This window comes from Tetrao urogallus (assembly GCF_951394365.1).
Source record: "Tetrao urogallus genome assembly, chromosome: Z".
Classification (NCBI taxonomy): domain Eukaryota; kingdom Metazoa; phylum Chordata; class Aves; order Galliformes; family Phasianidae; genus Tetrao; species Tetrao urogallus.
In genome coordinates, this window is record NC_136816.1 from 50367282 (window position 1) to 50390753 (window position 23472).

Below are 23472 nucleotides of genomic sequence, written 5' to 3' on the forward strand. Positions count from 1 at the left end.
TTTTTCTTTCTTTTTTTTTTTTTTTCTTTTCTTTTCTTTTTTTTTTTTTTAAGGAGTAACGAGTAACTTTCCAACAGCGTGACCGCCCGCCCGTGCAGCACACCGACCTGGCTGTGCTTCGGACCGGTCCCGGGCAACCCGCCGGCCACAGAGAACGGCCTCATATATCCCCAACGCGCAAACCGCGCGCAAATCCCGCGCAAATCCCGCGCAAAGCCGCTCCTCCGTGCGTCCGCCGGGCATCCGAGCGGCGAAGAAAAAGAGCCCAGATCCTACCTTCGGAAAGACTCCGAACCCCTTAACAGTTAGAGATGCGGGCCGCCAGGCCGGGCGCGGCGGGCAGCGCGGCGGCGGGTGCCAGGCCGCTCCCCAGCGAGCGGGACAGCCCCGGCGCTGCGCCCGACTGCGAAGCGCAGCTGCTGCCCGCACCGGGAGCGGGGCCGGCACCCAGGCCGGGGCCGGCCCCCCCCCCGATGATGCTCTCGATGGAGAAGGGCGAGCGAGCCACCGCCGCGCCGCTGCCGGGCTTGGCGGCGTGCAGCGAGGCCGCCAGCGCCGGGCCCAGCGGGTGCGCGTAGCCGAAGGGCGTCCGTGCCAGCTCCGCCGCCGGCAGCAAGGGGCCCGGCGGCGCAGCGGCGGCGGCGGCGGGGGGCAGCGCCGCGGCGGGGGCGCCGGCGGGGGCGGCGGGGGGCTGCCGGGGCGGCGGGGAGGGGTGGTGGAAGGCGAAGAGGGCGGAGTGGGGGTGGTAGGGCTGCAGCTGGAGGCCGTAGCCGCAGCCGTACGGTCCGTAGGCGCAGGGCGGCTGCTGCGGGGGCTGGGGCGGGGGCTGCGGGAGGAAGGCGGCGGGGTCCACGGCGCGCAGCAGCAGCTCCGGGGCCGGGAGTTGCTGCCGCTTGAAGCGCTTTCGGCGGCGCAGGAAACTCCCGTTGTCGAACATGTCGGCGGACTCGGGGTCCAGCGTCCAGTAGTTGCCCTTGCCCGGGTTGCCGGGCTCCCGGGGGATTTTCACGAAGCAGTCGTTGAGGGAGAGGTTGTGGCGGATGCTGTTCTGCCAGGCAGGGAACTTCTCTCGGTAGTAGGGGAAGCGCCCGCTGATGAACTCGCAGATCTCGCTCAGCGTCAGCCGCTTCTTGGGGCTCTGCAGGATGGCCATGGTGATGAGCGCGATGTAGGAGTAGGGCGGCTTCACCAGGCTGTTCTTGCCGCCGCCGCCGCCTCCCGCCCCGCCGCCGCCGCCGCCGCCGCCGCCGCCGCCTCCGCCGCCGCCTCCGCCGCCCGACCCGCCGCCGCCCGCCGCCGCCGCCTTCTGCGGGCCGCCCCGGGAGGGGGGCCGCGAGCCGCCGGGGCCGTCCCCGCCGGGGCCGTCCCCGCCGCCGCCGCCGCCGCCGCCCGCGCGCACGGGCGACCGCGGCAGCAGGGCGTCGTCGTGAAGGTCGCCCGCATCTTCCTCCTCCTCCTCCTCGTCCTCGTCCTCGTCCTCGGCGTAGGAGCGGCGGCGGCGGCGGCGGGGTTGCGGCTCCTCCTCGTCCTCCTCGTCGTCCTCCTCGCCCACCACATCGATGTCGGTCTCCTCAGCCAGCGCCGACGCCTCGGACATCTCCGAGCTCAGGGTCATGGCGAGGCGGCGGGACAGCGCATCGGCGGCGGGCGGCGCGGCGCGGCGGGCGGGCGGCCGCTCTCCCCGCCGGGCCCCCGCGGCGCTCCGCCGAGAGCCGCCCCGCCGCCGCCGCGGGCACGAGGGCCGGGCCCCAGCGCCGCCGCGCTGCGAGAGCGCTGCTGCCGCCCGCTCGGAGGCGGCGGTGCCTTATGGTTTGGCGTATTTTTTTTGCTGCTTTTTTCAAGATTTTTCTCCCTCTTTTTTTTTCTTTCTTTCTTTTTTTTTTTTTCTTTCTCTCTCCCCTCCCCCCCCCTTTTTTTTTTTTTTTTTTTTTTTTTTTTTTTTTTTTTTTTTGTCTTTTGCTTTTGTTTGGGGCTGGGGAGTGGGGGGCCGTGCCGCCGCGCCTGGGAGCCCGTTCCCTCTTCTCTTTCACCTCAGCCCCCAGACATTAATGGATGCGGGGCAGAGGGAGCGCGCCTAGTCCTGGGAGGAGGAGAGGGAGGGGAAGGAGGGAGGGAGGAAGAGAGAAGAGGGCGGGCGGAGGGGGCGGCTCGCCGGCTCATTAGGAGAGACGGTGCGGAGGCCGGGGCCGAGTCCCAAAGAGGGCGGCCTTCCACCCCGCCTTATAGCGAGGGGGCCATCACATGGCTCTCGGCGTCAGTGCGCGGCGGGGCGAGCTGCGGTGCCGTGCCCTCCTCGGGGTGGGGGGCGTGGGAGGAGGGGCCTGTCCACAGTGCGGGAGGAGGGACGAACTCCGAGAAAGAAAGGGAAAAAAAAGTGAGTCTGTCCCAGAGCGCTGAAGCATCTTTGCGAGGACAGTGCCGGGATCTCTGAATCTCACTGCTCTGCCCCGGGACCGCGCCCTGCTGCCCGCGGGAAGGGGGGAAAGCGTCTTCTCTACGGGATTCCCCTTCCCAGAGACCCGCGTGGGCGCCGCAGGAGATCCCCGCTGCCAGGGGACGGCCTCTGGAAGGGGGCTGCGCCGCAGCTCGGGGAGGAGAACGACCGAGAGGAGCTGACCGGAGGGGTTGGGGGGTCTCCTTCTACGGACGTACTCCAAACACGCCTGGGTGCGACCCTGCGCAGTGCGATCCCAAGCGGTCCCTTCCCACCTCAAATATCCTGTGGTTCTGTGTGACATATTTCAAAGCCCTCTAAAATAAAGTTTTCCACCCAAAGCCCCCTCCCCAACCGCTAAGCGAGAGAGGCAGTGAGCTAATAAACTTCAGATGAAGAGTTCTGTCCGTGGGATGGTTTCTGAAGCTTCTGTCCCCGCTTCTTCCTCCTCCAGAGTTTAATTCATTTAAGAATGAAGTCAAGTATTTCTGGATGTCGACCTCTCGAAGAATCGCTTCCAAAGCGCAACACTCATCTCATGGTTTATTCGTGGGGCTGTTGTTTTTTATGGGCAGGGAAGCAGATCCCTCCATTATGGGAAACATTAACAGAGAATCAGTTATACCCCTTTCTCCTGGAAAGGAAAGCAGTTCACCGGCCTTTAAAATGCCACTTCTGCTTTGAGAGCAGGAGCAATGCAAAGAAAGTGACACAAAGGATTGCCCCCTAATTAAGTCCCTCGTTCCCAGTTTCAGGTGATAGACAATACGAGGGCAGCAGAAGAGCAGATGCCCTTTACGCAAAGACTCGCAAGGAAAAAAGTCATAGAAATGCCTCAAAAATGCACAGCAGCCCCAGCTCCGCCAGAACGACCCAAGGCTGAAATCCGATTAGCGTCGAAGCAGCGCGAGACCATTCCGTGCTCCAAAAGAGATGGTCGGGAGAGTGTTTGCGTCCTCGCTTCTCACTTCTCGAACGGCTCAAACGCACCATTTTCCTCCAGTGCGTTGTCTGCATATTGTTCTAATTCAAAGCTTAAAACCACCCTGTTTCAAACTCAGTTTCGTGGATTTACAGCGTAATCCTTTCTACAATTTCCGAATAATCCTATTTGCATTTTGTTCACTAGTAAGCAGGAGGCAGGAGAATGCCATCAGAAGTTTTGAGAGAGGAAAGGAAAAGAAAGCTAAAAAAAAAAAAAAAAAAAGGAAGGAAAAGAACTTTCAAGAGAGGCGATGAAGTGTTCACAAACATTTTTTTCTCCTGTAAAATCTGATAATGCTACTCTAGAATAGGAAGTGAAATGACTCCCTATTAATTTTGAGTAATTTTGAGAGTTAATTTTGAGGTCCCAGGACAAATTACTAGAAGGAATGCAGACAGAAAACTGTTATTGTCGGCGAGAACTTTCCTCTTTAAAATGGGTTGGCTTTTTTTTTTTTTTTTTTTTTTAAATTTTCCTTCCCCTTATCCTTGCTCCTCTTCTGGTACTTGATGTGTTCAATCCAGGTGGAAGAAAAGAAAGAAAGGAAATAAGAGAGGAAAACAGGGGAAAAAGAAAGAGATAGAGGAAGAGAAAAAGAGAAGAAGACTGGAAGGGAGGAAGAGAGATAGAGAGAAAGAAAAAAAACAAGGAGAGGAGAGGAGAGGAGAGGAGAGGAGAGGAGAGGAGAGGAGAGGAGAGGAGAGGAGAGGAGAGGAGAGGAGAGGAGAGGAGAGGAGAGGAGAGGAGAGGAGAGGAGAGGAGAGGAGAGGAGAGGAGAGGAGAGGAGAGGAGAGGAGAGGAGAGGAGAGGAGAGGAGAGGAGAGGGAGGGAGGGAGGGAGGGAGGGAAAACAGGGGAGGGGGGGAAGGAGGAAGGAAGGGAGGCAGGGAGGCAAGGAGGCAAGGGAGGCAGGGAAGGAGGGAAGGAAGGAAGGAAGGAAGGAAGGAAGGAAGGAAGGAAGGAAGGAAGGAAGGAAGGAAGGAAGGAAGGAAGGAAGGAAGGAAGGAAGGAAGGAAGGAAGGAAGGAAGGAAGGAAGGAAGGAAGGAAGGGAGGAAGGGAGGAAGGGAGGAAGGGAGGAAGGGAGGAAGGAAGGAAGGAAGGAAGGAAGGGAGGAAATAAGTAAAAAAAAGTGTGAAGGAAGAAAAAGAAAGAAGGAAGGAAGGAAACCCCGCGGAGGACCGTTGTGGCACCGACGCGGAGCAGGCTGCCCGACCCTGCCCACAATGTGCCGCAAGGAGAGTGACATGAACATTTCCGTCCGCACCGAATCTCTCCCGCACCCCGACCCCGCAGTGCCAGGGCCGCTCCGGCTTTTCCCAGATCGCCGCTTTCGCGGCCCTGGGGACCCCTCGCAGGCTGGGACAACGCAGTCAGCCCTCTCGAGTCTCAAGCAGATGTCCGAGGAGCCGGCTGTCCGGAGGGCAGCAGGCTCAGCCCTCGGACGGACGCTTGCGATCTGGCAGTCCCCGCGGGTCCCTGTTAGCCACGGCTTCTCCTCGTTGTGCCGCTCCTCTCGCACTTGTTTCCCTCCCAGCCTGGCAGATGGTGTTTAAAACGGAAAGAACGGAGGGAAGGGAGGGCGAGCGGCGGCGGCACGTCGGACCAAGAAGGCAGAAACCGTTCTCCACACATCGCTTGTCCGTGGGCTCGTCCGTCACCGTACCGCGGGGCAGCCCGGCGGCTCCCGCTCCGCTAAGCCCCGAGGCGGGCAGTGCGCTCCGCGGGCGGGGGATGCCACCTATCGGCAGCCAGAGCAGGATTCGGGCGGCTCCGGAGCGGCGGTACTGAGCTGGGGCAGGACATAACGCCCGGGGACAGGGGAGACCATAAAGAACAGCAGGAGATCGGGGGGACCGGACATCCCGTAATGCAGCTTATAAGCAAGAGGTAAATAGACTACTACTACTACTACTACTACTACTACTACTACTACTACTACTACTTATTATTATTATTATTATTATTATTATTATCACGGATAGATAGTGATAGGACTAAACTAAAGGAGGGGAGATTTAGGTTAGATGTCGGCAGAAAAATTTTCACAGAGTGGGTAGTGAGACCCTGGCACAGGCTGACCAGAGAAGCAATGGGTGCCCCATCTCTGGAGGTGTCTGAGGCCAGGCAGGATGGGGACCTGAGCAGCCTGAGCTCTGCTCAGGTGGCAGCTGGCTGGCAGCTCTGCTCAGGGCAGGACATTGGAAGGGTAAGGATCTTTAAGGTCCATTCCATCTCAAGCCATTCTGTGGTTCTGTGAGAATTCGGGAGAGCTGCCGGGAGATCGGCTCCCACAAAGGCTGAAGCTGCTCCGACCCCTGCATGCCCCGAGCTCCACCGCCAGAGGAGAGGGGCTGCAAAAGGGTGAGCCTGGGACGTCAGGTGCTGCCGTCAGTGATTTCCTGCTGGTTGTGAAAGAGATAGCATAAAACTGAGACAACAGTAGCACAGAGCCAAGATACGAAATGCAGGCATGCAGGCAGGGTTGTATTCATTGCTCAGGTTTCTTTCTTATTAAATAAAAAAATATATAACTCTTTTAATTATCAAAAGTAAGCAAAATAACTAATGTGTACAATTAATATAAATAAAAATTAATCATAATTCAGAGAATTCCTATGGATATGAGCATCCCTACATTTTATCAGTGTAGTGCATGTGTTGGATCAAACCGCTCCGGCAATTTGCAAAGGAAGTCTGGGTGACTCCTGCCCTTTACGTGGGCAGGGGGCCTGCACCTACAGCTCCTGCAGAAGCAGCAAGGATGGAGCTTCACAGAGCTCCCCAGACCATGGTCTGGGGCGCAGTCATGCTGTGTGCTGGCTGGGGCAGTCTGAGTTTTTTGCAGCAATTCCCAATCGTGCAGCAGGATGGCAGAGCCCTCCCAAGCATCGCATGGACAATGTCAATCCCCAGGTGTTTGCTGAGTGTTTCGCTACCTGCAGGTGAGCCAGCACAGCCTGCACATAGCGAGGCTGACTCTGGCCTCCAGCTACCCCTGCTGGAGCTGAAGAACCCATCCTGGCACTGCTGCACCTTGCAACTCCAGCCCCAGATGTGTTGCTATTTTGGCACATCCTTATACTTCTCACCCAGATTTAAGTCCTTCCTGCAGAACCCCACTTTCCACTATTAAAATAAAAAATTTCCTGGAAAACATGCAATTTGCACCAATATAGCCCCCTGTGCCAAAAATTGGAGTGTATGCTGTGTTGCTTGTCGTGTGGAAAGAAAACATCCTCCAGCAGTGATGTGGAACAGGATGGTGCTGCCTGACAGGGGCCATTGCAGATATAGCTGTGGTCTTCATTTCCCAGTGTCACAGAAGCTACCAGCACGGCCCCACTTTTCTTTTTTTTTTTTTTTTATCCTGCATTATTCATCCCACTCTTCCAATGCTGGTTTAGAGCTGTGTAGTTCTGGGTGAGAGTAATGCCACCATTAGGAGATCAGAAGGTTCTGCAATTACAGCCAGGTCTGTCTGGCCATGCATAAAGGCAATGCATCAGACCTGAAAAGCTGAAGAAGGCTGAAGGAAAATGTGGAGCTTCCTACCATACTGACTGTTGGAAAGGAGTTTCTCACCCTTGGAGATGGCCCTACTATCCACCCCTATCATGTTCCACTTTTTTTTTTTTTCTTCTTCTTTCCTTCTTCTTGATTTTTCTTTGATCTATAATTCCTGCACAGCAAGTGCTTCTGCTGTGATTTGTGAAATTCATTTCTTGTAAGGCTCATTTGGGCCTTTAATTCCTGTAAAATTTGATTAAAATCTCCCAAGAATACAAACAGAATTTGTTTCAAGTTAGATGACCCATCTAACACCAAATAAGTCTTCAACATCAAATAGCCAACATCAAATGTTTAGGGAAGAATAAAGGACAAGAAAAATGTGTAGAAATATTTTGTAGCAGCCAGAAATCTTGGCATTATTGTTTCTTTTAAGCAAAAGATAGCCCCTGAATTTAATACGCTGTGATGGGTTTTCCACTGCGAATTTGTTCAGACAGTTTATAACATCACGTACATCTGTACCACTGAGCATGTTCTGTGGTGAAATGTTTCCCAGCTTTAACCACACATGATATGAAGCGTCTCCATCAGTTTGCTTTAAGCCAGTTACCTGCTCATTTAAGGCAACACTCCCTCATTTTCTTACCAGAAGAGGCAGTGAACAATTAATTATTTTCAGCCAAACTCTCCCTGCCATTCATGACTTCTTTTTATCACATCTTGTTTGGTGGTCTCATTTTCATTCTGAAGTGTTCTGTCTCAGAAGCACTGAATTAGTGCAGAAATAACAGCACTGCTGATAACCTTGGCCATCCATCTCTCTACACCTTTTCTATGTCAGCCCATTTGGTAGCTGTTCACAAGTGTCTGTAATTGCAAAAAGAACCACGTCTAAACAATCACTTAGCAGAGCACAAGATGTCTAAATCTGCTTTTACAATTTTCATTAGAACGTACTACTTAAAAATAATAATAATAAAAAAATTAAGCAAGAATCTATTCCTGTTACTAGAAGGACATTTGACATTCAGAATAGAGCACCAGTAGATCTAGTTGATACAGCAGGGTACTTATCACAGTAACTAGTTCCTAGTTTGCTTAGATTACATTTGATTTCACATCTCTGCTTGATACTGAAAGTTCTCTAACATTCTCCCTTACATTCTTTCTAACATCACCCCTGGGTTATTTGTTGCAGACAGGCAAATTAAGAGATTCCATAATTAATGGATCAGATATTTCAGGTATTTTCCATTTAATTCTGCAGTGATTCGAGTAAGCCATGAAGTAGTACAAACCCATTCATGAAACTGGTGAGTACCGGCAGGTATACTTTCCTTCCACTTACAAGTCCTTGGGGATTAGCTACACTGCAGTAAAAGATGGAGGAGATCGATTTTCCATCTAAAATTAAGGGGGTGTTGGGCTCCTGCCAGGACTGAAGCAGAATTAACAGCTTGCTGCTGTGGAGGTAGGACAGTCCTTGTTCCCTCCCCGCCTCTGGCCACCTGCGCCCATCACTTACCTCCTGCTGAGCACCGAGCTGACCCCAGAGGCCGGGCAGCCAAAGGCAAAACACGGAATGAATCACACCCACACAGCTGTCAAGGCATTAGCATGCTGAGCACGTCCACGGCAGCATGTTGAGAGCTGCACATCTGAAAGCAGGGCAGACTTAGTCCTGATTCACCCTAGGCTAAATGTGCCATCCTTGGAAGAGACAGTGCTGTGTTGGGGTCACGTTATACCAACTTCTCTGATGTGTAACCTGTTGTCTTACCGAGGGTCAAAGCTCTTCTATGCCTTATATGAAAGAATTCCCTCAAATTCTGCATACAGGATGTGTGCAGGATCCATCTGCTCAATTTTGTCACCTGTGCATAAACATAAGGTACTGTTTATTCCACATACAGCCAGTGAAGAATATAGTGACTTCTGGCTGTTCTCTATGCTCCAGCAAGATGAAACCTTTTCTAGGCAAGCCTTTGCCAGTCTGTTTTACACCAGCTGTAAGCATCCAGTAATGCTCTTCCTAGACAATGAAGTTTGTTATGGATTTCTCCATACAAATCAACAGCACTTGATACAGCATCGCAGTACCTGAGATGGAAACAGTGCTGCCCTTAAGTTCAGATTTCCTGGGCTCCCCGTTCAGTGTTCATACCTTTAGTATCTGTACAAAACTTGTGAGCTCCTAATTCATGAACGATATCAGGGCTTTTGGAGATGGTTTATTTTTGATCCATCTCTCTCGTAATACTGCTGACATGCCACGTACTTTGGCCCTCCTGAGTGCTGAGCAGAGCATTCTTTTGAACAAACACATTCTAAAGAGACACGGAATGTCAGATGGATTCCCTTTACTGTCGGAAAATACACTTAATATGTGCTCTTTGTGTTCACTGGCAGTCAGAACAAATATTACTTCATTTCAGCCTTATTATGGCTACAGTGTGAGATTAATTTCCAGAACATGATACTAAATTAACACCTCTTCTCAGTATACCTGTTATAATTTACAAAGCACTGGCCACATCTTCCTGGACAAGTTTCCTTCTGGCACTATGACAGGAGCTTTTGCCATTCTTTTGCCTTTCATCTTGCACACAAATCAGGAGATGATTTTCAGGTCCAACCATTTAACTCACTTTTTCCATTCGTATGCTTCTGTGAAGCTAGTGAACATTTATTTAGTAATTGATACTCTTTGATGATTTTGAGATTCTAAGTTTCATCCCTTTTTGAGAACTCATAATGTGCTCCCCGAGCTCATGCTTCGTTTCAGTACTATTGGTTTTGTATCTCTTTTGCCCTCTACAGAAGTTGTTCGAGTACAAGTAAATCCAGGCTTAAGTTTATGTTTCCCATTAGGCAATTACACAAATAGGAATGGAGAAAACAAGCCAGTGCTATTTTAGCCTTCTAAAATACTTATTCTCTGATGTAAAGTTTATTTTCTGAAGGTCTCCTGTTTGCTCCAGGAAATGTAACCAAATCTAACAGAATTTCTCAAATTCAGTTCTTGAACTGCTTCAGTTGATTCCTGATATGACTCAGTGATGTGGTTTTAGGCATAATTTGTCTTCCAAATCTCTCATAGGGGGACCGTGAGATCATACCTCCATTCCAGTTAATCCTAGGCTGACAGCTGGGGCTGTGTTTTCTGCAGCTTCTATCTTGGAACAATCTTTCCGTGATCCATTTTCACTTCAGTAAGTCAGCCCATTAATACATTCTGCATGTTTGTAATCATCAGTTGCCCTGGTAATTCTGAAATCCCTCTTACATACTGATGGCTGGCTGTGATAAATCTGAAGGTGAAATATTTGTTGCTTTTACTTTCAATCTTCCTGCAGTTACTTTTCTTTCCCTATTTTTTTTCTATCTGGGGTGACATTCCTTTTTTGCTGCAGGCAACTGTCAATGTCATCTTGCAATCAATTCATAACCTTTCTTTTCCTTTCAGAATGAACTCTGTCCTCCTGAAATTTCTCCCCAGTTCCCACTCCTCCTGAGTTCAGTTTTTCCCTTTCCTTCTGAATCAGCTCGAGGATTTGCTTGTTCAGATCTGGTAATATGGTCTTTTTCTCATTCTTCTCTTAGAAAAGAGAAGTTTTGCTGTTCCAGTGTCATAGATATCCTGCAACGAATTTCTGTATTCCTTCTCCACAGCTGTCTCACTTTCCTCTAATTTTCAGAAGCGATAGAAGCCTTATAGGAGGTACTGGCGCCAGCAGCGCCTTCGGAACAGCACAGCTTTGTCACCCCTTACCACCACTAGATGGAGTGGAAGAGGGTTCTTCCATTTGTTCTCATTAGGGGCATTGGCATCCAAACCTCCGGCTAGCCTGGGCCATAGTAAGAGAAGAGGAACTGTCCCCAGTTGGCATATAAAATATATATGATATAGTTAATGCATATAAGTAAGGAAACTTTATATACATATCCATGTATGCATACATACATATATATGTATATATTTGATTAAAACATAAAAAGGAGGGCAGCAAAACCATAAGACTGAAGGGATATTTGATCACGTTTTTGTGAAACTAATTCATCAGACTGGCTTGATGGAAGTAGTTGCACTTCTCTGTGAGTTCTCAAGCTATTTGTCTGAGATTTTTGATGAAATTTTACTTTCTGGACTCCATCCATGAAAACAGTTGTTCACAAATGTATGTATTACCAAAAAGTGATGACATGAATAAGGCATCGCCATGAAGCAAGGGATATCTCTCTTTGCTAAAATAATGCTTACAGAAGTCTGATAAAGAGACATGATCAATTTTTTTTGCTGATTGCAACTCTATACGTTGCACTTGACAATTCTCAGGTAATATATTTATGTCAGCTAAAAATAGGAGTTGTAAATACATTTAAAAAGAAAGGGGAAGGGGGGGAGAGGGGCTTGGTGCAATCATGAAAGATATTATCAAATCCCTTTATCAAAATGGAAAGCGCGACTGCATATTTTTCTCAGTTAGCAGAACTGTGTTTACCCAGTGTATCATAACGCATAAGATTATTTGCTTACCCTGAGTTACCACTGCACTTTGTCCTCCCCATGGCCCATTTTCAGCCCAGATTGTTCCAACTGCTCGCTGAAGTTTGGTTGCTGTTGAATGATGAGGGCTGGGCCACTTAGCAGGGCAGAGCTGCCACCATGATGGTGCAGGACAGGAAGGAAGAGCTGCAGGATGGGCCGGGCTGGGCCTCATTCAGCAAGTGGGATGTGTGTTGGATATATCTGCTACAGTTACAGAAGTAAGAATTTTACTCTTTGACAACAAAAAAAGTCTTCTGTGCTTGCCAACTTATTCCCAAATCAATACCCAGCTCTGAAACAGCAAGGAGAGATCATCAGAACAAATTAAGTCTGCACACACATTTGGAGCCTGGATATGGACTCACAATGGGAATTACTAACATGGAAGCCTTAGCATTAAGGAACATAGAAGGATATTTTTAATACTGTCTGATAGAAAGAAGAAGAAAGGGAATAGTTTACTGAGGATATTCCAGAGCATAGCTGATATAAGAGACATTAAAACACAAAATGAGATGCTGAAACTCAGTGCTGGGTTGCACTGTACAGGTTGTGGGAAACATGAGGATTGTCCTCAGAGCCAGATGAATGCCAGGTGGGCCCCAACCCAAAGGGACCATGGCAAGCCCAGAGAGAAGTGTGGCAGGCTGAAATAAAGACATGGTCATAGGAGATAAACATACATAAGCAGGTCTGAAAGTATGACATTTAAACATTTTCAAAGAATCATAGAAATGTTTCAGTTGGAAGAGATCTTAAAGGTCATCAAGTTCAACTTCCCTGCACTGAACAGGAACACCTACAGATAGATCAGGATGCTCAGAGCCATGACCTAGAATGCTACAGGCACAGGACATCTATCACCTCTCTGGGCAATATTCTTCAGTGCTTCATTACCCTTACTGTAAAAAACTTTTCATTATACTCAGCCTCAATCTCTCCTTTTCTAGTTTGAGATCACTTCCTCTTTTCCTTCTACAACAGGTCCTGCTGAAGAGTCTGTCCCCCTTCCTTCTTACAGTCCTCCTTTAGGTACTGAAAGGCTCCTTAAGGTTCACCTTGGAGCCTTCTCTTGTGAATGCTGAACAGCCCCAGCTCTCTTAGCCCATCTTTGTAGGAGAGGTGTTCCATCTCTTGGATCACTTTTGCAGCCCTTCTGGACACACTCCAACAAGCCCATGTCTCTCCTGCACTGAGGACTCCACATCTGTATGCAGTACTCCAGGTGAGGCCTCACCAGCGCAGAGCAGAGGTGCAGGATCACCTTCCTTGCCCTGCTGGCCATGCTTCTTTTGATGCAGCCCAGGACCCAGTTGACTTTCTGGTTGTGACAGCACATTGCTGGCCCATCTCCAGTTTCCATCCACCAGTAGCTGGAAGTCCTTTTCGTCAGAGCTGTGCTCCGTTCTTACATCCCTCAGTTTGTATTCGAGGTTGCCAGGACCCAGGAGCAAGACCTTGCATTTGGCTTTGTTAAACTTCAAGAGGTCCTCCAAGGCCCTCTGCTAAGCCTGTCTGGGTCTGCCTGGACAGTGTCCTGTCTCTCAGGTGCGCCATGTGCAGCCCACAGCTTGGTGTCCTCAGCAAACTAGCTAAGGGTGCACTCGATCCCTCTGTCAATGTCACTGATGAAGATGTTTGGGTGCATCACACCCAGTACAGACCCCTGAGGGGACACCACTTGTCACCGACCTCCATCCGGCCGTTGTGCCATTGACCACCAATCTCTGGGCACAGTCTTGCAACCACTTCCTTGTCCATCGAACAACCACCCATCAAATCCACACCTTTCCAAGGTGGAGAGAAGGATATTATGGAGGATTGTACCAAAAGCCTTACTGAAGTCCAGACAGACAATATCAGTGCTATTCCCTCGTCCATCGGTGCAGTTACATCACAGCAGGTCAATAAGTTGTTCGTGCAGCGCCCGTCCAGCACCTCTCTCAGTCTCCGTGCTGGGGCCGCAGTCCCCCGGCCGCGGCCCCGCTCTGTGGGCGGAGGGCACGGAGCCCGCCCCCGCCGCTCACCCTCCCGGCCCCGCCACGAGTTAGGGCGCCCCCTGCCGGGGCCGATGGATGCGGCAGCGGCGCATGCGCAGCTCGGCGCGGCGTGCCTCCCTTCCGGCCGCCATCTCGCTCCCGGCCGCGTGCTGTGCCCGAACCCGCGCCCCGCCCGCTCCGATCCCGCCGCTCCGACAGCGCTACGCCCGCTCCGGGAAGGTAAAGGGGGGCGGTCGGGAGCTGCGCAGGGGGCTGCCCTCCTGCTGCGGGTAGCGGGCTGGCTGGCCAAAGGCAGGGAGGACGGGGCGGGAGGACGGGCGGGTTGACCCCTCTCCCCGACACGGCGGCGGAGCCTGCGGTGATCCCCGCTTCACCGTCCTCTCGTTGCTCCCGTAGATGAAAGAGACCATCATGAACCAGGAGAAGCTCGCCAAGCTCCAAGCCCAAGTGCGCATCGGCGGCAAGGTGGGTGCCGCGCCGGACTGGCGCTGGGGGGGCAGGGCAGGGCACGGCCGGGGCTGGCACAGCCCTGCTGCTGCTGCGGGGAGGGGGTTTGCTCGGCGCGGCTCACAACGGAGGATTCCACGGGGCTTTGTTTGGCGTCTGCCGAAGATCGGGCAGTCTGAAGTCGGGATGAAATGGGGATCTGCGGGCTGAGTGGCTCTGCGTGTGCTTCGCGTGGGTTACTGGGGAGTTGCTGTGTTGTTGACGGCGCGTCCGTCGCTGGGGTGTGTGTGTGCTGGCCGCGGAGGCGTTCGGCGTCGGTGGCTGAAGAGTGTGCTTGCAGCTTGCAGCTCTTCACTGTCTGTGGTCTGCTCGTCCCGCAGAAACGTCGTGTGGAGCTTAGGATGTGCTGGTGATGTTGTCGTTCGTTGTTCAGAGGGGTCTGTGAAATAATTTGAAGGTGTGAGCCGGGTTTTTATTTCGGTTTGCGACTGGAATTGGTTACTGGAACTCATCACAACAGAATTGCAGTGTGAGCGGAGGTGGCTGATTACCGTGGGTGTGAAGGAGGCAAAGGGAAAAGTAACTTCTTGTTAGAAAGGGCTGCACATTGCCTCTGCTGGCAGGCTTTAACCATGCTGCACAGCTGTAGACTTGCAAAATCACTGAAATGTACTGTGATCCCTTATATGAAACTTATAGCTGTTGTGTGTGGTATCAGTGTGGCTGAATGCCACTTACTCCAAACCGTTTTAGAGGCCTGGTAGGTGAATGTGTATTTGAATGTAGTGAATTGAGGGTTACTGTACCCATTCTTCTTGTCTAATATGCAGGTGGTAGAGGTACGTGGACAACGTGTCTTGGCATGATCATGGCAGAGCTTGCTTACTGAAGACCTGTAGAAGCTTAAATCTGTGGAGATGAAAGCAACAGCTTTTAATTTAAATGATCAGATTGTCTGAAGTTTGATGTCTGTACTTAATGCACATAAAAGTGTGCGGGCAGCATGTTCCTGCATAGCTTTTCATTGTAGGCATAATATTTTAAGATTGACTGAAATGTCTTTTGTCCAGAGAAATGTAATACAGGCCTTATCTTATCCTGTAACTGTATCTCAGTTACAGGTTAGTTAAGGTACTAAAATGAAACCATTTCTCACGTTGCTTTTTGTTCCAGATTGACAGGAGCAGAGAATGAAGATCAGGCTTTCTAGACAAATGACCAAACTCTTGAGCTGTGTTCTTCAAAGCTGTATTTTCACATAAATTTTTATCTATTGTTGTCTTTTATTATTTGTAATTGGATTATGCTAGAAGTATTAGCATCAGCCGGGTTTCTAACTTCAGCCATTTTGTTCAAAAAGAAATGCAGGAATTGATTTATACAGCGAAGCTGCAACACGTTTTCTTCTTGGATTAGTATGAAAAGGGAATGCAATTTCACACACTCTTGTTCATTCTGTGTCAGGTCTTATGGTGCAAGGAAGTATAGAATGATGCGTCCTTTCTCGTAGGTATAGGTATCTTCATATAGACTTCTCCATGGAAGTAATTGTCCCTTATTACAGCTCTGTGTTTCTAGGGATCTAAACCTTGCTTTTGCTTTCTGAACTGAGGTAGTCTGAAATACCATGTGAAAATATGTATTTTTAAATGTATCTGCAAATATTTTAACAAAATGTGCTCTTTAATACATGGGTTGGCCTATCAGATGAGGGTGTTGCTTTGGAATAAAACAGTTTTGGGGTGCTCTCATTTATTAATGATACAGATAACTGTGGTTTCTGACTTCATTATCAAAATTTGTCTACAACTTCAGAATAGCGAACTAAAGAAGAATTCATAAGCTTTAAAAATTACTGAAGGCTGTACTCAGCCTTTGGTGTTATACCAAAGACAACAAAGGTAAGTATGCAGTTTTTCTTTAAGTGGGATAGTGGAAAATCTCCAGTCAGAGTTGTGAAATACAGCGTCTCTGGTGAACTGCTTCCTAAAATCTCACATTTCTCACAAGCATTCAAAGCTGGCAGTAACGCAGTTGGAAAAGCGTGCGCTGTAACTCAAGAATTGAACTTTGTGTATTACTTTGATTTATATGTGACCAGAGTAGTTATATGAATTAGGATTAGAGTTTGTGAAAAACTAGTTAAATATTGATATGTAACTTCTCTGTTTTTTGTTTTTTGTTTTTTGTTTTTTTCCAAAGGGTACTGCCCGCAGGAAGAAGAAGGTTGTCCATAGAACAGCCACAGCAGATGATAAGAAACTTCAGTTTTCTTTAAAGAAACTTGGAGTCAACAATATTTCTGGCATTGAAGAGGTAACTGTTTCAAAGGAGGAAGTACTCTTCTATATGTAAAATATATCAGTGTTAGAATTCTGCTAAATTATACTTTAAACTTGTCTGTAAATCAGTAAGTCTTCATTGAGTTTTAGGAACTACAGCTGTTTTCCTGCTAAACAAAAAAAAAAAAAGTGCTAAACTACTTGAATTATTTATTATCTTGCAGGTAAATATGTTTACCAACCAAGGAACAGTTATTCACTTCAATAATCCTAAAGTTCAGGCATCTCTGGCTGCTAACACTTTCACTATCACTGGCCATGCTGAAACAAAGCAGCTGACAGAAATGCTTCCTAGTATCTTAAATCAGCTTGGAGCTGACAGTCTGACCAGCCTGAGGAGATTGGCAGAAGCCTTACCCAAGCAACGTAAGTTGAAACTTTAATGCATTTGATGCTGGCAGCTAACATGGACTTATTTGTATAGCTGCAGTGAAGTTCAGTGCGCTCTGTCTGCAGGCGTATTATGGCAAAAAGAAACAGAGCTCTGAGGTCTTATTTATAGGTCAATTCCAGTGAAGAGCATGACCAAAATAAAGCAGAGTCATAGCTGGTCTAGGTCTAGGGTGTTGTAGCCAGACTTGATTTTATGATGTTTTACTTCCATGTGTGGCTACCATATTTTCACATACATAGTTCTTTAAAGCCAGATAGATCATTGGTAAAAGTTAGGATTTAGACAGATAAACTTCAGGTGTTTATTTTGATGAATTGAATGGAAACATAAATATGGTGGTGTGGGGTGGAGAGGCTCAGGTACAGATATCTTGCTTCTGCTTTGTACCCTCGTGGATGTGGTGAGGATGCTTTTTGCATGGGCTTGCAAAAATCACACTACTTGGAAGAAAAGATGTTCTAATTCCTGTGTATGTAGTAGAATGTAGAACTGGTATGAACATTAAATTACATAAATTTTAGGTTTGAATGTTTGGAAATTGTTAGGGGAGGACAGGCTTGCTGACTCTGAGAATGTTCCTCATTTTCTGCTCGTATGGTCTTCCTGCTTCTCAAAGAAGAATGTTAATTCCACTGCTTACAAAGTAGAGAACATGCTAAAGGGAGGAAATGAAGAAAGCTTATAATGTGTGCAGTTTCAGGCAGTAGTGAACTTGTGTTTCTTCTTTCTGTGCTTTGCCGCAAGGAAAAAGGGGTTGTCTTTGCATTCATTAGGTCAATTTCCCAGATAAAAAATCCTGCTATGACTAGTTTTTGGGAGGAAGTAAACTGCTTATTTCCCTGTGGAGCTCAATTTCCTTCTTCCTAACATCATTTTATCTTCTGTCTGATAGTGGTGGGGCTTAGAAAAGGGAAAGCTTGAAGCTCGAGTCTCATAACGAGATGGATTTATTCCGAATAAGCTAAACTGCACAGTTTTAATACTAGAGAAGCCTGTTTTCAAAGTGCTTGCTTTGCATGACTTGTTAAACGGTTGTTTTTACTTTGGGTGAATGCCAAAGCAGTTGCACAAAACTAGGTTTTGGTATTGTCTACAGGTTTGGAAACCTGACATCAAAGAGCGAACTGTCTGCAATGACTGCATTTGCAGGTGTTGAAGTAAATTTAGTCTGGTCTTGGAGTTGAGTGAATATGAAGACAGTTTATGAGAAAATAATATTAAAATATCATATTCAGCACTTGAGATGCTCTCAAGCTGTGTCAGCTTTCTGCTGTTAGAAACAAAAGAATTAGCGTTGCCCTTGTCACAAGCTATTTCTGACCAAATTTCAAGTATTTGTCTACTTCTCTGGATATCAGTGTAAAGTGATTTCAGGCATCTGGTGTAAATGTTCTTTCCTTAATGCTTTTATTGAAATCAGAAGGATTAATTAGAATCAATGGAAGTATTAAAAAGTTTTGTGCAGCTTAACCTAGGTAGTACAGCCAAGAATAGCAGTAAAAGCAGTGGCACAGGCACCTAGGGACCTTAGGTACCTATTCTTAGCGTTATCACAGAATGTGGGGGTTGGAAGAGACCTCTGTAGTTCACCTAGTTCAGCTCCCTGCTAAAGAAGGTTCCCTGCAGTATGTTGCACAGCAAAGTATCTGGACAGATTTTGAATATCTCCAGAGAAGGAGACTCTGCAACATCTGGGTAGCCTGTTCCAGTACTACTGCAGTTTCACCTATGCTTGCTGATCTGTGGAGATGAGCATGGTTAAATCACAGTAGCTCTGGCAAATATACTAGAGGTTAAGTCTGTATTGATAGAGATGTGGGCCAGAACACATTGTTGCCTTGGCCTATTAGGTGTAAAATCGTGCATCTGATTCACTGTTCCTCTGAATTCTTCAGAGAACAGCAGTATCTCTTAATGTCTCTAATTGTCTGCTCAGTGTTCCACAGGTTTGCAGTATTTTTTTTTTTCTTGAATGTGTAGGATCGTAAGAATTCATCATACGTTTTTTTTCCTTGTGAGTTAATGGTGTTTTAAAAAAGATGAACTTTGAGAGCCACAGATTACTCTGTAAACAAAGATACTTTCAAGAGAAACTGGCAGAACACTGCTACCATGCAAAGCACGCGATATCTAGATACAGGATATTGACTAGTGAACTTTATATAGTATATGGGCAATGGGAACTGCTTGGCTAGTTTTAGATTTTTTTATTTAGCAGGAAGGTTTTGCAGAGCACTGCAGCTTAGCTTGGACTCTTAGATAATGCTTACAAAAAACCCACAAAGTACCTGTGTGAGCTGAAATAATGCTTTTGAAATACTTGCTTTTGCAGCTGTGGATGGAAAAGCACCTCTTGCTACTGGTGAAGACGATGATGATGAAGTTCCAGGTAAGAACAAACATGAAACCTGAGAAAGAGGAATTGAATTTTGCTTAGAGATGGCATATGTAGCATAAGATTTGGCCAAGGAGAATGAGAGTCCTTGTCCTAGACTGATCATTGACCGTTGTGCAGTTGCTCCAGGCAGATTATTTCATTGTTTTCAGATGCCATAGTAGATTAATTGAATAATTGGTTTGAAATAGCTGTTACTCTTGGACAGGACAGAAATGCTATGGCTAGGATCACTGTTTAATCCTCAGTAAAAGGGCTGGGAAGAAACTGCATTTTCAGTATCACTTTGCTTAGGTATGGTTATAGGAAAGCTGTGTTATGTTAGAATTCTGGTTTATAATGAACCACCTAAAACTTATTTCTTTAAACGAGGAAGGTGAATTCTGGAAGCTCTTACATGTTATTCAGTCTGTGTTTTGTAAGGCTTTTCTTTAATGTCTTAAGCACTTGATATGAAGTAGAACTTCAGAAAAATAGATTTGGCAAAACAGAAGTAGGTCCAATTCACATTTCGTTGTCTTTCTTCTTCTAGATCTTGTTGAAAACTTCGATGAAGCTTCAAAGAACGAAGCAAACTGAAATAAATGTCACTTTCTGAATAAACTTAAAACTTGAAAAAGCTACGTGGAGCTGCTATTTTATATTGTGACTGTTTTTTTTTTTTTGGTTTTTTTTTTTCTTCTAAGATCTTGGGATCTGTAACATTTGGAAATTTATTGAACCTGCAGCTCCTTCTAGTTATTGCTTGTACACTATATTGTTTTTGTGGCCTGGTTGAGCAAACCTCTGCTTTGAAATATAATTGCTAATAAATTTCTTCCTAGACACAATTTTTGAGTAACTTGTATACAAGCAAAACCGTATCTTTAATGAACTTTGACATACAATAAAAAATCTATATAGTAGAGTTTGTAGTGTGGCTTTTTGTCAGAAAAAGCAGAAGAAATATTGGTTGTAAGTATTAAGCAACTATAAGAAGTCTTGTTTTTCTGCAGAGCATTTTCCTTTTGCAGCAACAAAACTAGCTTTAAGAAAAAAAAATTCTCTGCACAAGTGAGCATTTTGGGTTTAAAATGTGAATCTCCAGTGCTGATATCTCAAGAGTACATGCACTGACTTTCAGTTGCTTAATAATTTACTGAATTTAAGAGACGCATGTGTTTTTGAAACACTTCCTGGTGTTTTAGTTTGGTGGCAAGCAGTTAACATTGGCATGTTGGGGGTACTCAGATTCTATGCTGTGTCTTCAGGGAGTTTTTAACAGGTTTTTCCAGAGTACAGCTACCTAACGATGCTCGTATGCTACTGTCTCGGTGTTGCAGTTTAACCTAGCAGGCAGCTAAGCACCATGCAGCTGTTATTCTCCTCCTGTGGTGGGATTGGAAGGTGAGAAGGGGGAAAAATGGAATATGTATGTATATAAAAACATGAAATTTGTGGTGCATTTGCTCACCGCCTGGCCAGTTGCTTCCTCCCTTCACTGCAACTAACTCCTGCAGTTTTATTATTCCTTGGGATACGGCATGGATAGTATGTAATACTCTTTGACCAGTCTAGGTCATCTGTCCTGGTTCTGTCTGCTCAAGGCTCTTTGTACCGCAGCCCCTTGCAAGCAGGGCTGTGTGAGAAGCTGAAAAGTTGGCTTTTGTGAGAACTACTCAGTAACAATTAAAACTTTGGTGTGTTGATTATTTTTATACTGAATTCAAAACAGAGCACCATATCAGCTGCTGAGGCAATTATGCTAGCCAAGTAGGACACCTGGTATTTTCATTTCACTTATTTATGCAAGTCAATTACGTAGGGGTGTGAGATACTGGAAGGAGCAAAAAGCCTTTATAGAATTGATTATCATTCTTAAGTTTATGTTTAGCAAATGATGTTTGGGATGTGTTCTATAATGATAGACTAATAATGATGTTTGGGGATATGTTCTTTACACTGTTTTTGTGTGTTTGAGAGAAAGAGAACTGGTTTCTTGGATACAAGGAAAACTTCTTAAGTTCCAGTGTGACTTTTGTCTATATGGTGCTCCTAGAGCCAGCTGTTTAGATTTGTGAGTCTTTGCTGCCGATTATAGGTCAGACAGCTTCCATAATAAAACCTAAGCTTTGTATGCAGGGCTGGTGGTTGAGTGCTCTTATGAGGTTGTCTCTTTAGTGCAAATACTGCTGAAGTGCAAATTCATCCTGTCCTGTGAAGAGAAAAATCCATGGCAAAACTTTGGACAGGAGATAACCATAATATGAGGTTTGCATTGTACTCAGGGAAGGGTGGGGATGTGTCTGACCTGCTAGGCATGTTTGATATGATGTAAGTGAGCTATTGGGAAAGAGTGAAGGAACTTGTTCCAAGCCAGGCAGCTCCTGTGATTTCAAGGAGCTGGATGTGGGTGTAACCACCGAGATCAGGTGGAAGAATTTACAGTAACAATTTCAGTTCATTTGTCTCAGTTTGCAAGTTCTTTGTCAGTAAACTATTTTTTTGTTTGTTTGTTTCAAATTAATTCAAGTAAGAAGGTTCGTTGAGTTCTGACAAGAAGGTGGAAAAACTAAACTATGCAAATGAGTGTTGAAATGGATGTGGTGACCCTAACCTAACAACCCCACGAAAGATGAAAAACTTTCTGTTGTGGTGGTTATGATTGTTTTTGTTAAATCAGTAAATGAGCCATGTCTGTAATTCAGAAATACTCTATTGAACCACTGCAGCCCATGATTCTGAAATATTTCATACCAAGTCTTGTCTTGTGCAGTAACTTAGTGGCTTGTTCTGATATTCTAGACTGTGTTACCTTTTTCTTACTATCTGATACACATGGTTTTAAAACAAAAAACACAGAGCTTGGTGAAACAACAACTCTGACATGCAAAATAATACAAATCAGGTGATAAGCAGTTGTACGATGCATCTGTGGAAGGTACATTTCCAGCCAGGAAATACTGGTGTATCTTGAGATTGTGAACAAGGATCAAGATTTGTTCAGAGTGTGTTCTTGATTATAGAAGATTCTAAATGGAATTCATTCTTTTCATAATAGCAGTCTTTGTTTCTAACACTTAAATACTCTGCTTTGAATGGCACTGTCATTATTTCCTCTCAGCAAGAACTTTTTGGTTAAAGTCTTTCTCATCTGTCACTAATTGCTATTAGGGATTCATATATATTCTTCCTCAAGAAAAACAGCTTCATATTGCTGTTACAAATATTTTGGACAACAGAAATGCAGGCCTTTGGTTTTGGGTCACTGTTGAAAATGGTTTATTTAAATTTTCCTAAGAGAGTATTCAGATTCTGCCCTATTCAACTTAATGACAACTGATTTTGGTGCAGTAATGAATCTAACAAAATTCTTCATCAATTTTTTCAGTGGATATTTAGAAATGTCTTCATAATCATTAAACTCATGCCTTAAAGACTTTGAAGAAACACTGGAATACTTGGGTGGATGCAGTATGTGCTGTGGTAGTCAAGGAAAATGATGTGATCGAACCAGGGCTGGTAGTATATGTGTGTTAAAGGCGGCGGCTAATATTTTTCAAGGCTGGGGGAAAAAAGCTGTCCTTGAGAAGCTAGAACATGGAAGTGGTCAAACATCCCATTTGTAAGGATGGATTCCAATATTTTATAAGACGAGAGTTGATGATTCAACGCAGATAGAAGAGGCATGGTACAGAGCGAGGTTTGTAATGACAATGGCTAGGTTGCAGCCTTTAGTAATTGGCAAGATTGTTGCATGTGTCAAGAAGAGAGATTCTTGAGATTCTTTGAAGCATTGAGAAGCACTCTTAACGTGTCATGGGCTTGTAGAAACGTGTGGAATGCGGCTCTTGATTTTCCTAAGCTAATTCATTTTCATCTAACAGTTTGTGGGTTGCTGAAAAGGATTTCTGTTTGATGTGATCCTACCACACAGCAAACTGAGCTCTGAGGTGAAGTCTCCTTACGAGGAGCCAACAGTGCAGCTGAGCCAATCTTGCATTCCTAAGATGATCGTAGCATGTGGGAGCGTCATGGTTAGTTTGACTGTGAACTGACCTCCAGAACTGTAAGAACTCTGCATGAAAAATGGATGTATGCAGAAGCTCTGAGAGTCAAGAGTATGACTATTCCTCTGTACTCTAGTTATCTTTCTTGGTACAAAAGCTGTTATTACCCTCATCATGCAAGTATTAATTGCTCTGTTAATATTGTACTTTTTGTCACTTCATGCATGGATTATAGTAAAGAAAAGTTACTCCAAAGGAGAAAGAGAGCTTATGTAATACGGTACTGTGTTCCTAGAATCTGTCTCTTTTTGTTGAGACAGGCTTCACAGGTAAAGTTTGTACATTTCCTCTCCATTGCAGTAAAGGTAAGTTGGCAGTGATAAGCCATTCTAACAAAAACAGGTATTAGTAATGCCTTTGCAGGAGG

At 46.3% G+C, this 23472-nt stretch overlaps 2 protein-coding genes across 3 annotated transcripts; one reads left to right on the top strand and one right to left on the bottom strand.

The window, feature by feature from the left end:
• Window positions 1–298: 298 nt before the first annotated feature.
• On the bottom strand, window positions 299–1615 carry FOXD1 (forkhead box D1; the record flags this gene model as incomplete). The annotated part of the gene is made up of 1 exon (XM_079548406.1): window positions 299–1615. The coding sequence occupies one exon, from the start codon at window positions 1613–1615 to the stop codon at window positions 299–301; it is 1317 nt and encodes a 438-aa protein (XP_079404532.1).
• A 12259-nt stretch (window positions 1616–13874) lies between these two features.
• BTF3 (basic transcription factor 3) lies at window positions 13875–19635 on the top strand (the record flags this gene model as incomplete). 2 transcript variants are annotated; one of them, XM_079548539.1, is made up of 5 exons in its annotated part: window positions 13875–13943; window positions 16128–16241; window positions 16432–16633; window positions 18994–19050; window positions 19589–19635. In XM_079548539.1, 5 exons carry the CDS (start codon window positions 13875–13877, stop codon window positions 19633–19635), a joined length of 489 nt encoding a protein of 162 aa, XP_079404665.1. The 2 variants fall into 2 exon arrangements, with proteins under 2 accessions (XP_079404665.1, XP_079404666.1); XM_079548540.1 differs by lacking the exon at window positions 18994–19050.
• Between the last annotated feature and the right edge of the window lie 3837 nt (window positions 19636–23472).